Raw genomic sequence first — 16,379 nt, 5'->3', positions numbered from 1 at the left:
GAATGAAGCAAGTGGATGGAAACCAATGCATTAGTTTGAGATATTGAAAGCTTCAATCAGTTCTAGCTGGTTTTAACTATCAGCTCTGTTCTTAAATAATTTCTAAGATAGAAATTAATCATCATAAGTTAATTGCTGAGTATAAAAACTGAGCAAACAAGCCTTTAGCTGTTACTGTCTGATGGCCTGTTTAATTTTGTTTAAATCGTATAACAAATTAAAACCTTCATTTGTTTCTTATTTATTTACACTTTTAGATCCAAGAATTGCATGTTACTGAGCTGAGTGTTCATACAGATCCAAACAAAAAAGGGTAGGGATGTTATATTGTGTCCTAGTCTGCTGATTATCATCAAGAATAGTACTGTCTGCATTCTCAGGCATTCCACTGTGAAAATCCAGGGAACGTATGCATGACAATAATATCTTGACTGTGTTGTTTTTTCAAGCAATAGACGTAGCGGCTGTGGTCTCCTAGGCTGTTTCATGATTTTCCTTTGGGAAGATGCTCAAAAGGAACGAATGTGTTTCATGAAGAAAACAGCTTTAGTTCTCTTCATGGAGTACTACCGGGATATAAACTCTGAAGAGAGGGGGGTAGTTTTTTGTTTAATGATCAGCCTGCAAAGGGACATATTGTTACTGTGTGTTCTTACTGATCATTAGCAAATAAGCACATCCTTTAGGGTTTACGGTGAACAGATATGTCCAAAATGGATGTGAAAACAGAAGTAGGTGCATTTGTTTGAATCCTTAATCTGCATATCACATGAATAGTAGAAAGATTTAGAACAAGTATTTTTAAATGTATTGTTTAAAGGTGTTTTTTCTTTTTCTAATTAAGGAACGCAGATGACAGTAAAACTAGCACTGAAGTGAAAGGAAGAAAAAAAGTAAGGCTCAGATTTTTGTGGATCAGTATACCTTGTCTTCCTGCCCTTAAATACCAATTATGTAAGTGAAAGGTATATTAAAATTAAATCAATAACTTAAGAACGTTTTTGTTTGTTGTAGGCTAGAAAAAATCAAACCAAGAAGCATCTCTTTAGTGACACAGACACAGAATACAGAGGTGATGACAGCAAGACAGACATTAGTTGGCTACAAGAATCAAACAGAAAATCTAAAGCCCAGTTAATCGATTACAGTAGAAATAAAAACTTAGGGAAACCAATAAGCACAGACAAAAGTAAGAAACTTTTTTCATATTTCTTAAGAATGCTGCAATAAGTTTGTCCATAGATATTAACTGCACAAGCACATAATGTCCTGTGTTGCACATACAATATGTTTTTGTTGTCTTATTTCCAAGCATAAGGAATTTTCAAGTTAGTTCTAGTCATTTATAAAGGTTAATTTCCAAAAAGTCTGTATTTTAACGTGGAAAAATTATTGGAGGATGGGACAGGCAAAGGTTGTTATCGACAAAAAAAACCTTTGGCTTTTAAAATAATGTGCTGAAAGCAGTTTACTGAATCAGTAAGTTTTCGGGCTTAAAAGTGATTCTGTGATTTTACAGCTAAAACTCTAAGTGTCAAACATTTGAATATTTTGCTGATTTTTCTAACTTTATGTATTGTAACAGCAGATAAATTCTCTGAACCTGCTTGCCGCGTGGATAAACGTAAAAGCAAAAATGCAAATAAGAAAAAGGTAAATGTAAATTTGCAACTAGACTTGTAATACATATTCAAAATGTCTTAACTCAGTACAGAAAGTGTTTTAAAATAATTTTTCATAAATATATGCCATTTCTTCATGCTTATTTCAAGATCATTTGTTAAATACAGTTTGTTCTTTTCACGTATTATATTCTTTTTTATGTAGTATTTAGCTGGTATTTCAGGCACAATACTAGCTATGAGTTAGAATGATTATTATACATCGATGCTTTTGTAAATTTTATTACTTAAAATTATTGATTATGTCTATTTACTGCTTAATAGCCATCTACTCCATTGAATATGCCATTAGCTTTTCAGCGAGGGTTTTCACGTGTCTAATGTGCTTAACTGAATTTTAATACCTTTGAGTTCATAATTTCTTTAAATGAATATATGTAACATAGTGAAACTGCAAAAACAAAAATGGTATAGATGTTAAGAAAGAGTAATAATTGCAAAATATTGTAAGCGTATTAAAGTTGGGAGTATAATAAATTATAAGTGATTATGAACATGTTAATAGAAGGTGCTTGTAGATGTTTGTAAGCCACAGTTGAAAAACCAAAACCAAAAAAAACCACCAAAAAACCTCAAAACCTTCCCCTGTCCCCTCCAGACTACTCTTTGGTCTCTCAGACTGTAAGATAATTATTCAAATCTATTTAATGTTAGTAGCTTAAAGCTACATACATGCACTCAGTGTAAACCATGCATATGAAAATATGATCACCATATGTAGGTATTGATGGTGACGTCTAGTCCACGTAAATCAAAATGAAGAGGGCTTCAGTTCTGAACAGGGCTTCAGAACTGAGGAGGGTTTCAACTGCCCAATGTTGAACTGGTCTACTTTCTAACGTGTCCTTTTTTAGTAGTGAAATTCCCCAGATCTACCCAAGCAAGTTCAAAGTGCCTACTTTGAGGAGGTAGGGTTCCACTACCGCATAGTCTTAGATGGAGCGCATCTGAAGCCCAGGAAGTCAGTAATAGACTTGACCCTGGAGATGAAGAGGCTAGGAAAGTGTACGTTTTGCATAGAGCACTTTTCAGGAGAGTAGGAGGCAAGAATTCTAATCTCTCCTAGTTTGAGAAGCGTTGCACTCTACATTTTACATACCTTCTAATGTCAGGTCCCTGGGATACTTTCAGTGAGAACATGCTTTGCTCTATTTCTGAACATTGACTGCTGTGTAGAGAGAGTGGCAGTAGTTACGAAGTAGAAGGGGGACAGATAGAAAGGAAACCTGATTCTAGTCTAGTGGTTAAGGTAATCAGTTCAGAGGCGATGATCAAGGATACTGGTTCCTGCTCACTACGCAGGCTTTTGGTTTTGTTCTATTTCAAACCAGTTACAGTCTAATGTAAATGTGCACATCTTTCAGAGAGCAAGCTTTAGAAACCCACTTCAGCTTTGCTGTAGTTCAAAAATGGCAATTATTTTGCCTGTTCACTTTTTTGACTCTTACATTCCTGACTGCACTGTGCCCTATCTACAGTGAAAATTCTCTTCCCAAAATGCTTACTAGACTGATGGTTGGACTTTCTGAGCTTTGGTAAAGTTAAGCTTTTTCAGTTGTTTTGAAATAATGGATTTCAGGTAATTAAACCAAGTTACCTGCTATTTATTCTTATTTATTTATTAAACATTCTGATATAACTTGAAGATGTTTTTATTCTTCCAAAGATAAATGAATGTAAAAAACTGAATTCAAGAACTGGTGAAACGATAGAACAAACCACCAGACAAAAACGACCTCGAAGAGCAGCATTAGCAAAAAATTACAAAGAGCCTTCCAGTTCAGAGTCAGAGAGTGAAACGAAATCTTCAGCGTGCACCTCTAAGGAGGAGAAACCAAAAATGCAGGTATACAGTTGCACTTTATTCTTAAAAATCCACTTCTGCCATATTTTTCAACATAAACGCTGGTCTACTTTGTACTTAGTACTCCTGCGTTTTAAGTGCCCAAAATGAGCAAGTTGAACTGAATTTTATTTATTATTTCTAGTACTGCCCTTTTTTAATTATGAGTATTTAGCTGCTAAGAAAATCAGTCCTAAATAATCTTCTTAGTCCTAATAGTTTTTCAGTTTCTATTTATGAAATTTATTCTGCTGCAAAGAACTACTGTGTCCTTTATTTTAAAAACTTAATGATATTTTGAAAATGTCTATTAAATGAGAGGTTTTAGTGAGCCAAATTTTGTTCTTTTAGATAATGTGATTTTGAGAATGCTATGACTATTCTGTGTACAATAGAAAATGCTGACTTGATAGAGGGTATATCAATACATTTGCTGAATATCCAAATAGTATTTTTAGTAAATTAAGCAATGATGTTGCATGCTAAAACATTTTCATTCTTTTAGTATGACATTTCAATGTGTATATATATAGGTAGGTCTGTAAACTTCATTGATTAAATCCTGAAGCATCGGTAATTGCCTCCAATAGTTAAGAAGTCCGTAAGAATAGAAATTTGGGTGCTGAATTAAACAAATTCAATGCTTATTGATATTAGAACACCGGATATCCTTATGAATTTGAGTACTTCTAATGATGTTCCTTTTTGGACCTTCTGCTTGTTCAATGGTACATATAGATAATATGTTCTTTACCTGCATATATATACACTTCCATATGTTTACAAATAATGTTTAGATGAACTTTGTATTTTAATAGAAACATATGAATGGGGAAAACAAGCATGATAATCAGCAAAAGGAACTCCAGAATATTGTATCTACGGAGCCAAAGAAAGTAGCTAACTATGTACATAAAGCATTTATTAAATCAAAGAACTCTGCAGAACAAAAGGAAATTGAAATGCCTTCATCCGAGAGTCCTGCGTCTCTTGAGACAATGAGGTGTAGGTATTTTGACTTGTAATTTATAGCAATACTGTATCAACAGTTGGAGGTTACATGAGGACTATCACAGTAGTACAATTTTACATTTATTTCATGCTTTTAAAATAAGAGATATCCCCTAATTCAATGTGTAGCACATAATTTAAGGAAGTGTATTAATATTTCACTAACGGTTTTATAGGTTGGTACAGTTATTTGACATCAGCCTAATTTAGAAGTGCAACACCTAAGTGTTAGAATGAATCTGGTAACCAGTAAAATAGTGTGGAGAGTGCAAAAAGTGCAAGTGTGGCAAGTTGTATGCCAGCACTTAAAGTAAAATTCCACACATCTGAGACTTGCAAATACCTAGAATTGAACAGTAAGCAATATGGGGCTTTAACTTACCTTTTTTTCCTTTCACTTTTCATGCTGACAGTTAAGTAACTGTTTTCTAGGTGCTGAAAGAATATCAGAAGGAGATGTTACTCAAGAGCATATTTATAGTGAAAGATCACCTGTTCTGCAGGACTCAACACTAGAAAAAAGGGAAATGTTAAATTTTGAGAAAGGAATCTCTCCCAATAATTTCTATCCACAAAAAATGAATATTCAAAGTATATGTCTAAATCAGTCCCCTGAGATGACTGTTAAAAAGTTAACATTTGGAAATAAAAGTTTCTCACCAGCTTTAACTGAAGCATCTTTGGTAAGAATATTAAAGTTACTCTACAATTATGTCCTGGTTTCGGCTGGGATAGAGTTAATTTTCTTCCTCGTAGCTGGTGCAGCGCTGTGTTTTGGATTTAGGATGAGAATAATGTTGATAACACACCGATGTTTTAGTTGTTGCTGAGCAGTGCTTACACTAGTCAAGGCCTTTTCAGCTTCCCATGCTCTACCGACTGAGAAGGCTGGAGGTGCACAAGAAGCTGGGAGGGGGCACAGCCAGGACAGCTGACCCCAACGGGCCAAAGGGACATTCCATACCATGGGGCGTCATGCTCAGTACAGAAACTGGGGGAAAGCTGGCCGGGGGAGGGGTTGACCACTGCTCAGGAACTGGCTGAGCATCAGTGGGCAGGTGGTGAGCAACTGCACTGTGCATCACTTATTTTGTATATTCTTTTATCATTATTGTTATTATTATTATTCCCTTCCTTTTCTGTCCTATTAAACTGTCTTTATCTCAACCCACGAATTTTACTTTTTTTTTTTCCGATTCTCTCCCCTACCCCACTGTGGAGGGGGGAGTGAGCAAAAGGCTGTGTGGTGTTTAGCTGCCTGCCGGGTTAAACCACAACAAATTATTTTAACTGACATTGTTCCATTCAGCTGCCAACTGTTTTATGCTTTTGTACATCTCCTTTCAATAATGATTTTTTTGTTAATGTGTAGCTCAGCTTAACGACATATAAAACCGTCAGTGGAAAATGTGCAAAGGGATCTGTATCTGAAACACGTGATAATAATGAAGATTCAAGTTTCAGACATTGCTTTTCAGACACACTTTCTATTAAAGGAAAACTACAAGATATCGCTAAACCTATCACCAAAAGTAAAGAAGAGGTATGTTACTAAATCCTTTGCTCTTCAGAAGAGAGCTGCAGCTTTTCGTCTATTTTATCTACTTTACAGATGGTGAGGTTTAAGGGAAATGCAACTTTCTTAATGTTAAATGCTACATATAATGTTTACTTGTGACCTGCTTGGAGAATCCTACTAGTTAATTTTTAAATATTTGAGATAAATTAGGGAAATGTATCCCAACAAGATCAGTTATAATTAATATCTTAAAAAAATAACAGGGAGTAAATATTTCTCTTCTTGATTTTTTTCAATAAAAAATTAACAATTTTTCACAAATTAAAGAATTGTGACATCTGCATGGAAAAATTCTTGAGGTGAAAAAGTGCTCTCATAGTTTTAGCATTAACGTACTACTCAATATAACAACTGTTGTAGCATTGGCAAATAAAAACTGTTGTATACCTTCAAACCACTTCTTGGAAGTACTTTTTCTGGTGAAAAAACCACTAATGACTCCTTCAAGAAATAATTTTGTTTGTGTCCTATTGCAAGAAACAGTTAGACCTTATTGGTCATTTGACTTATTGCTATCATTAATTATTAACGTGGTGAATAATTTGTTTATTATTTCATCTAGTGAGACCTAGTAGTAATTCATGCAGTGATTTTTTTTTTTTTTTTTTTCTTACTGTAGTTGTGTTCATGTCCCTAGTTTAATAAAAAGCAACATAAATGTGGATTTCTGATGGAGACCTTCTAGAAGGGCTTTGATCCGGAAGCTAATCAGTGACTTTTCTTATAGGATTGTGTACCACCATCCCCATTGTCTGTTTCCAGTGGAAGTAAAGTACAGTCTTGGAGTGAAGAACCTTCTGGCCCTGTACATGAGTCAGGTACAAACATTTAATTTAAAGCAAAAGACTTTCTATGTGTCTCCATAAAGGTTAAGAAAAATGTTTATTTGGCCTAAAAATATGGCCCAAGTCTTCTAATCTTGTTTTCTTTCATATATTTTCAGTATTTTTACTCTTTCTCATTTTCTCTGCTGTTCTAATTACCCCCAAAAACCCCAAAAATTTGGCTCCAAAGTGGAGTTACTGTAAAGAGTTAGTTGCACTCTGAAAGAGTTAGAAGCATTCCCACTGATACTGGAAAAAAAGTGGGGATAATGGTATTATCAGGAAAAGAGGGCTTAGGGTGAATTTCCTTAATGAGCGAGTCTTGCATGGGTCAGAGTTCTGTGTTCCATTGAAATCCTGTTGTTCATTTACATCAAGTTCTCATATCTATTGAACATGCTCTCCATAAATGTAATGCTTATTGATTTTTAGATAGTTCTCAAGCTTTAAAGCCAAGGCACGTACTCCTAGAGTTTGGATCCAAAGGGTCAATAAACTCTTCTTTATCCTCCCATGTCATTGTTCTAAATAATCCTAAAATTAACCATTGTTTTCATGTTTATTAAAGGACCGACTATACAGACATTTCTCAAACGAAGGTACCACAGTGATACAGAAAGCAATTCTGATGAAGTAGAAACAAGCAAAGAGGAGGAAAAGAAAGGAAACAGAAGAACAAAGTTACAGCCTAGAAAATTATTTAAAACAGATGATGCTGTTGCTTACAGAGGTTAGTTATGGAGTGAAATTGACTCTAGTTGTGCAAAAGTTTAAAATAACATAACAAAATTTTAACAAGAAAAGATAATATAATAAAAAAGCATTTTACATGTTTAAAAAAGAAATAAGAAGAAATGCTAAATATTTAGAGACTATATCCATTTAAAAAGTCAGAAAATTGATATGAAAATAGAAACTGGTCTCGGCCATCTAATTGGTGAAATTAGTCTATATATAACAAAAGCTGTTCTAGGCCTTGTTGTAACTTCTGATAGGATACTTTTTCATACTGAATTGTGACATTATCTTTTTTTACTTCTCTTCAGTGTCTGAAAGCACATCTACTGTATCTGTAAATGATCTGTCTGTTTTGGATGGGGAAATCTGGGAACCTGGTTGTTCAACTATCAGTATATGTCAGAAGCTCCAAAAAGAATTTACTAAGAAAATTGAGGCAAGACATTTCATACACAATATTAGTTGTCTGTGTGGGTACATGTGCATATGCATGATAGCTTGTCTTACACCACAGAATTTGCTTAAAAGGACATGAAAATAGCTATGTGCATAGAACTTCAAGAAATGACAGAATTCAAGTTTCCTTTTGTGCCTTTTTCAATTCCTTTATGTACCTAAGTCTCCAATGATTTTCTTTCCCAGGTCTGTTTTATTTTTTTATCCTGTCTGTTTCAAAACAAGCTTATGTATCTAAAGTAATGAGCGTACTGCATTTTGATTTTTTTCGAATTATCAAACCCATGAATGAAATTTATTTGCAAAAAGGCAAACATGAGCCTGAATAATGCATGTGTTCATCTAAGACAGCTGTAAGCACACATCATTCATTCCACGTGTATTTTCTCTATTTTGAGGAAATACGTTTTTCAGATAATGTACTTCTAATTAAGTTAGGTAGAATTTTATCAAAAACATAAACCCGTGTTTATTTACATTTCATTAACAGAAGGCTTTTCCTTAAAGGATAGGGAGGTAATTAAAAAAAAAAAAAAAGGGGGGTTTGCTCAGTATGATCTGTGATACCAAGCAATTACAGTACTAAACATACTACAGGATTTTTTCCTAAAGTGAAAATAATCTGAATTTAATGTTAAATCATCCTCATAGAGCCGCTCACGGAAAATGGATCATTTTACTAAGCAATCATTAAGAACTGCTCATGAGCATTTGACAACAATGAGTTACCAGCTTCATGAATGCAGGTCTGTAACGAAAGATTTATTTTAAAATACCCTTAAAATGCAATGAATACCTTCTAAAAGTAACTCATTTTGTTTTGGTAGGATCAGGCAGCTGGACAAATTTCATTTTGCTCTCCTTGAGGAACTTGAGAATTTTGAAAAAGATTCTCAGTCCCTGAAAAACATGGAAAAAGAATTCTCGGTTTGTATTTTAATTGCTTGATCATGGAGAAAAGCAAATTCTTATGGAATCCATAGATTATTCATATCATCTTTAACTTTAGATCATTAATTTTGATTTAAAAAGCCTTTATCATTTTGCTTAAAGTTGAGTCAAACTTCAAATAATGAATTTGGGGTGTTAGGATTGGCTAATGCTATGCTCTTAGAATTTCTAGATCACCACTATATGTTTTCCTTCCTAGAGTAAACTACTACTACTACTACTACTTTTAATGGGCCATTTACCCCACTTCATGAGCCTCTTTTTCAGCTGGCCTGTGTTTCAGGAACAGCACATAGGCATTTGAACCTGACGTGCTGCGTGTCCTACGACGAGCCAGTTGACATTATGGGTCTGCTACTTCCTGTAATGTAAAAATCAATATAAAAATATTCATATAAACACAAGACTATATTCATGTTTTTCTTTTACTCTGAAGGCATGGCTTAAGTTATATGGAAAGTCTGATTAAAATGCTATGCATGTTCTTTTTCATCGTTTTGAAACTGTTAAGCAGAACAGATTTGTGGTGAAACTGGTTCCATGAAAATAGAATTCCTGAAGTGCCCCATCCTGCCAGCTAAGCTTATTACTTTTTTTCAAGCTTCTGTGGTTGACTGTGTAACTCCTACCCATTCTGTGCTGAGTCTGTAGTTGTAGGTTATTTTATTCGTATTAGATAGCAGTTAGTTTTAGTTCAGAAAATATTAGTTCCTACTGATTATCATCTATTAATATTTTTCTTTCCAGACCTTTTGGAAAAAACATACATATACTTTTAGTACATACATGAAAAATGAGCAACAGAGGTTAGTAGGCTTCATTAATCCCGGGTAGAGATTTGTGTTCTGTTCATTTGAGGTAGAAGTTAGGCCAACTACTATTCTCTACGCAATTTCTCTCCTCCATAAAATAGAGATGATAGATGAGAAAATGAGATTAAAATGTTACGTTACAGGAAAAATGTAATTATTCTCCATCTAAATTTCTCTACATACCTGCTGGACTATTCCAGTAGTAACAATGATGGTAATATTTATCCATGCTTTTAAGTACAAATAGACTACAAATAATGGGATGTATTCATGATGTGTGTGGAAAGTTCATATGTAGTAAAGCTATTTGAACTGCCTTTCATTTCTCTAGAATTCAGATTCTTAAAACTTCATTTGAAAAGAACATCTACCATACTGTTGACTATGAAGAACATATTTTTACTTCAGAGGTATGATGAACTTTTGTTTCTTTTTTGTTTTTAATGATTTTTAATTCTTTAATTTTACCAACAGATACCAGTATTGACTTTTTTTCCAAAGAAAGTCTTTATCCTCAGCATTGTATTAATGGCACATAAGTATTTTTGTAGTTTTTCATTGTCCGAAAATGTAACAACATTCAGTGTTTTAGGGCTAGATTTCACCCATTAGGAGGTGTGTGCAATTATCCAGAAAACTGCTGCAAGATTTATTCTGTATTCTGTGGCTTTGTCTACCCGTGTTAATCATCCAAGAAAGAACAAATTTAAAACACGCGTCCCTTTCCTTAGGCAGGTGGATGCATGTGCACCTGTATCTCTCAGTTACAAATCATTTAGGGATGTAATTGTCGTCTTGAAAATGGGTTGCCAATTGTGAGCAGAGAAGATGCATTCAGTATCTTTTTATAGATGCACCTGATGAAAGAAGACATAAAAGGACTCCAAGAGAAACTTCTTAAAGAAATGGTAAATGAAGTTATCTTGTCCTCATTTTTAATTATTGCTTAAGTATAGCTGTTTGAACACTAAATTACTAAAAATTGTAATTTCTAGTCCCCTATCAAAAATAAAAATGAATCAGAATCCAAGTATCACTGGCATGTTATACTTCAAACCTTATCTGGGTGATAAAAGCAGCAGGTAGGTGTGGATATACTGTTTAGTTCTGAGTCTTAATATGTTGAATGTTGACGTGGAAAAGAAAAGTATCATATTTGATATTTTAAAAGCAGCATATACTATGCACCCGAATTACAATACTTCTTAAAAAAAAAAAAAAGGGAAGATTTTTATTTCAAGTATGTGATAAATGTAATGCTTTTTGCACAGCAAGAAGAAGAACTGTGTAATGTTCGCAGAGGATTGCAGACATTGTTTCAATCAGAAGATAGAATTCTGAAGTAATATTTTCAGATACCTTCCTGAAATTCAAGGTGAATATAAACAAGCTCCTATAATGTAAAATTTGACAACTTTTTTTTTTTACACTCAAGGAAACTATTGTAATGAAAGCGTATTTTCCTTAATAATATTAAAATCTTTGTGGATAAGACTTCTTTTATATGTGAGATTTGGATTATTTTACTGAATCTGCTAAAATGCAATATGTAAATCTTTGGATTTTTAGCACACGCTATTTTTTAAGAAGTCTTTAACAATTTTTATAGGTTATTTAACTGACTTTCAGAGAAATCACTTCGAATTTTACTTTGAATCTATGTTTTGGGTCTGTGTGTACAGAATACCCCTCTTCTCTGATCCAGAATACAGTCAGAAATTATTTAGGGGTCAAATAGCCTGTTTTGATCTCAGTCCTATTTGTCTGTAGTGGTAAACTTCAATAGGAGTTTCTAAGAGAAAATAAAACTCTGAACACTTGTGGTTGAACTCCGTTGCAAATAGTTGTATTAAATATTTCAAGAAAAATGTATTGTCTGTCTTTTTTTTTACAAAATGATGTTATTACTATTTTGATTTAAATCAGTAATACATACTTACACATCAGTCAAGTAAAAATTACACTGCACAAATTTCATGTAAGACAACAGATAGCAAGAGCGTCTGCTATCTGTAGCTCTGAAATATATCCTGCATACTAATACAATCTATTCCGTATACTTAGATTTCAGAAGACTTCCTAAGAAAATGACCAGTGAGTCATAATTTACACTTCTCCTTTGTTGCCATCTATCAACTAGAAGGTTTCTTCTGAATATTTATGATGTGCAACTTCTAAGCTAATACTTCTCTTAATTTGCTTTTAAACAAAAAACTACCTTGCACTTTATAGTTCCTTAGCAACCTTTTACTCTTTTTTAACTTGCAGTCCTGCACGTATATACTGTAAACTTTTCAGGCTCAGAACAACACCTTTAATATTTTTCATTTAAGTTCTCTTAAAAAAATGAGGATTAAAAACTTACAGCTGATCAAGGAGTAACAGATGTAGAGAACAACTCATAGAACATGCATGTCTTGGAGCTTGTCTATGTTACCACATGCAGAGCTGCCTCTTTACCATGGAACTGACTCCAGATTAACACTCCCAGCATCTCGGGAGCCTGAGCTCACTCAGCACCACGCTAACACAACTTCGCAGCTTCTGGAGCAAGGCTGAAGAGGGTACATGCTCGTCTGTAGCTGATGTTACGACCGCAGAGGTCTCAAGAATATATTAGCCAGTTTTGGGGTAACAGCTCTTCACAACTTAATTACCTTATAGCCCTTATTTCACCTTCTATTATAGCTCTTATTTTGTCCTTTGGTTGTCTTTAACATCATACACGCTTCTCTGTCATTTCTTCCATTATCCCCTCTACCCTCTGAACTCTTCTGTTTTTCCTGTTTCCTTTCTACATTCCCAGTACTGCTTTTATTACCAACACAGAGACCTTTACTTACAGTAGTGTTCTTTAATTTTTTTCTCATATGTTACTGAAACCACTCAGTCTATATCTCTCAAACTCTTATTTACATTTCAGCTAGTTCTGAATGCAGCTATATTGCTAAGTCTAATAGACTGGCTTCCATCATTTTAAGTGGTTGGCTGTTTTTTAGGTCTCATGTTGATTTGACTTCCTTCAAACCCACTAATCATTTTTGCAAAATATTTACCCAGTAGAAGTTCCTTGCTGAACCTCACCGCTGTCTGCATCTTTGGTGATACTTAACCAGTTTCCTTTTGTTAGCTCTTTGTTGGCTTGCCCAGGCAATCTGTCTGTCCTGCAGGTACTTCATCTATCTTTGATTTATCCTTCATTATTTCTGAGAGTAACCATTTCCTGAAGTTTACTTACCAACCTAAATTAATCTATGACTTCATGAAAAAGATTGCTTTTATCCTTATTGAAAATACCATCTTTAAAAAACAACTTCTTAGATCAGAAGTAGATGTGATAGATTTCTATCCAGTGTGCACTGAGAGTAGAATGCAGAGGGACTGGTGTTCTTAAATTAATTGATGAGAAATGGTTTATTGTAAACAAATAGTTGTAAATAAAATATATTTCTTATGAATTAATTTTAAAAACATAAGGCTGTGTTGTCTCTGGAAATTATTATATGGAAATTGTCAGTAAAATAATTTGGTCCACTCATCCCATCTATGTAAGTGTTCGTAATGCTTTTCTAATTTTTCTGAGCTTCTGATTTTTGTGGGTTTTTTTTTTTTTTTGAGCCTGTGATCACTGTCATCTCCACTAGATGGACCTCATGAGATGTTAAACTTTTTCTTTACTGGTCTAATTGAATTTTATCTGTCTATTAAACAGTATTTTTCTCTTAACTGTACAAGGTTTTAAAAAGTGCAGTGCAAGGCCCAAATTCTTTTCTTACAGTGAGTGCATATTGGAAAAATAATACAACTGCTATGTTTAGTGAGAACTCATGATAAAATACAAGTATGAGATTTTACTGTCCACCTATCGGTCTTTATCCCACCCCATTAACTTCTAAAAACGTTGAGCAGGTACAATAAAATTTAACTAATGTAAAACGGTGAAGCATATCGCAAGGGAGTATTCACAAGGCAAAGTTCAGCATAGGGACATTGCGGTTTTTTGGGTTGTTTTCAGTTTGTGGATGGGAAACCCCAGAGGTCATTCAAAGCAGACACCTGAATGAAGCGGTAGAGGAATTGCGCGCTGCAGGCCTGTCTCCTTTTTCCATTGGGAAGAAGCGGCACAAGGCGAATAGCCTCCCCAGGCTAAACACGCCTTCAGTGGATGCCATCCTAAGTTCCAACAGTAACCGCGCACAATAGACGGCCCAGTGAATGCACGCAATCCTCAAACAACTTGACAGACTTGTCCACCAGTAAGCTGACAGTAGTTACCTGACAGTGATCGCGTGTGGCTCTGAAGTAGTCGCAACTTTCTGTCTCTTACCAGGCCGAAGCAGAAAAAAGGCTGGGATGCTTGTGATGGAAGGACACCTGAGAACAAGGGGAGAAGCGAAGCATATTGCTGCGTAACTACAAGATGGTTAGGTCGCATTAGTAATACAGCTCATAGGCATTGTTTGAAACTTAAAAAGCTGCTCTAAGTTACCTTCAAAATATTTTTCTGCTTATTATATTTTTCAACATCATTTTAATGTGTTTTAGACAATATTTTTACTACCAGTGAAAGTATGCATCGCTGCTAAATAGGAGTGTTACTTTCATGGGTTATTAGCCAAGTTTGTAGTTAACAGTGGGTCATCTACTGTTCTCAAACTAAAAATGGTTCTTCTGCTGAAGAAACTTTTCTCTCCTTTCTGTTTACCCTTTTTGTATATTACACCTGGACTATCTTTATATTGTTGTTTAGAATTAATGGTATTTTATTAACAATAAAATTAAAATGATTGATAAATACAATTAACAGTATGTTAAAAGGCTAGTTATAATGTTACGTATTTCTGTGAAAAGCCAGCAAGTTATAAAACTGCAATAAATAGGAAAAAATAATCTTTGGATCAAGTAATTGGGTAATTCCAGTTTCAACTGATAGTGACATAAGTCAAACATTTAAAAAGTTGTACAGAATTACAGCTAGCTACATCGAAGCTAGCAAGCTTCATTGGTCCTGGGCACCACATCTCCCACAATTCCTCAGTTTCTTCTAGCATTGCCCTTACTGACGTATATTTTAAGTGTTGCACTGTATATTCTTACCTTCCGTTCTTAAGTGTTAGTTTATCCAAAGAATAGCACTGTATTTGTTATTTCATCCCCACGCTGAACAGCAGCAGAGGATTGAAAGTTAATCCATCCACTGTTTGCATTGATTCTATTCACCATCTTGCAGCAATTTAGTAGTAGTCTCTACAAACAATTTTACAGACCGTATTTTCTTTATTATTTTCACACTTCACGGAGATCATCTCAATGAAGCTACAAGATCGAGAGCGCCTTTTTCAAGTTTTTAACATTGAACGACTTCCTAAAAGGATAGCATTTAAGACTTTTGCAGAGAAATTTTTGTCTTGTGAGCGTACGTGCCATTTTGTTGCTGTCTCGTCAGGCATGCTTTCTAGCTATCAGTGTATATTTTTTTTTTTTTCCTAAGTTTTTCCTTTTAGTAGTATTTTGAGTAGAATTCTCAGATGCTTCCTGGTGTCAAGCATTATTAAAATGTCTGGCTCTACATTTTTCTCAACCAGTTCTATTTGCTTTGTTATTAGCATTTAGTAACTTTTTTCTTCTTACTGTCAAGAAAGCATTAAAATCATTTGTTTGCTAAACATCAAAGTACGTAGTTACATTTCCATCTGTGGTTCTCCAATTTAGTAATTTTGAATAACAGTGAACTTAATTGTCATTCTTTAGAGGGCCAGAACCATAACTAGTGTAGAATGACAATCATGTTACGCTGGTTAGGACCTGGTCCAAAACCTCGATAGGAATATCTTGTGGAAACAAGATGGAAAGCCTTAGTTAAGATCATCCTTTTGAAGACTCTGTGTTGATAAAGAAGCGATACGATCTGATGCATAATAATAGTAATCTCTTCCCTTCCCAACTGTCCCTGGGAAAAAAAAAAGAGCTTTAGGAAACGTATTCATTTCCTGCAATAAGTAGTCATTTAATTAAACAACAAAAGTAACAGGAATCAAAAATGCTTGCAGCTGTGATTCTGTTAGACATTATATAAAAAAGAATGAAATTATAATACATTAAATTAGTTTTTAGAACATGAACTTAAGTGTTTTACAAACTAATTGTGGTAAGTTCAAAATGTCTGGTCAACATAATACTGAATGACAGTGTGTCATGTCCATTTATGTCAGAGGCCTTGGAATGGTAAAGCCTGTACATGCACAACATCTCCTTTTCCAAGATAGACTGCAAAACAGTTTAAAACAAGTGTTAAAGGAGAGTAGTAGGTTCTTTCAAGTAGCTTTACTTCAGTCTTTTTCAGCAGATCGTCCCACTCCACAGGCCATCGCTCTTCTGACTTCAGAGCGAAGTACATCTCTGGTGTTTCGTGCTGTACGTAAGTGCTGCAGAGACTTCATCTGCAGAGTCCTTCTTTCACATAAACATCAAGGTATCCTGGAC

General features: G+C 34.5%; 1 protein-coding gene across 1 annotated transcript in view; it reads left to right on the top strand.

The window, feature by feature from the left end:
* The window catches only part of SYCP2 (synaptonemal complex protein 2), a 29,103-nt gene extending 17,861 nt beyond the window's left edge, over positions 1-11,242 (top strand). Inside the window, 15 exon segments of the mRNA XM_009326872.1 lie at positions 1,015-1,189; positions 1,589-1,653; positions 3,349-3,528; positions 4,344-4,530; positions 4,969-5,233; positions 5,914-6,079; positions 6,843-6,933; positions 7,508-7,669; positions 7,986-8,113; positions 8,785-8,879; positions 8,961-9,060; positions 9,832-9,890; positions 10,228-10,306; positions 10,748-10,804; positions 11,168-11,242. Of these exon segments, the coding sequence (XP_009325147.1) occupies positions 1,015-1,189; positions 1,589-1,653; positions 3,349-3,528; positions 4,344-4,530; positions 4,969-5,233; positions 5,914-6,079; positions 6,843-6,933; positions 7,508-7,669; positions 7,986-8,113; positions 8,785-8,879; positions 8,961-9,060; positions 9,832-9,890; positions 10,228-10,306; positions 10,748-10,804; positions 11,168-11,242 (1,884 nt within the window).
* Positions 11,243-16,379: the final 5,137 nt, after the last annotated feature.

Source organism: Pygoscelis adeliae, unplaced genomic scaffold (genome assembly GCF_000699105.1).
Source record: "Pygoscelis adeliae isolate BGI_AS28 unplaced genomic scaffold, ASM69910v1 Scaffold286, whole genome shotgun sequence".
Classification (NCBI taxonomy): domain Eukaryota; kingdom Metazoa; phylum Chordata; class Aves; order Sphenisciformes; family Spheniscidae; genus Pygoscelis; species Pygoscelis adeliae.
Note: the sequence above shows the minus strand (reverse complement) of the source record. Positions and strands in the feature narration are given on the sequence as shown.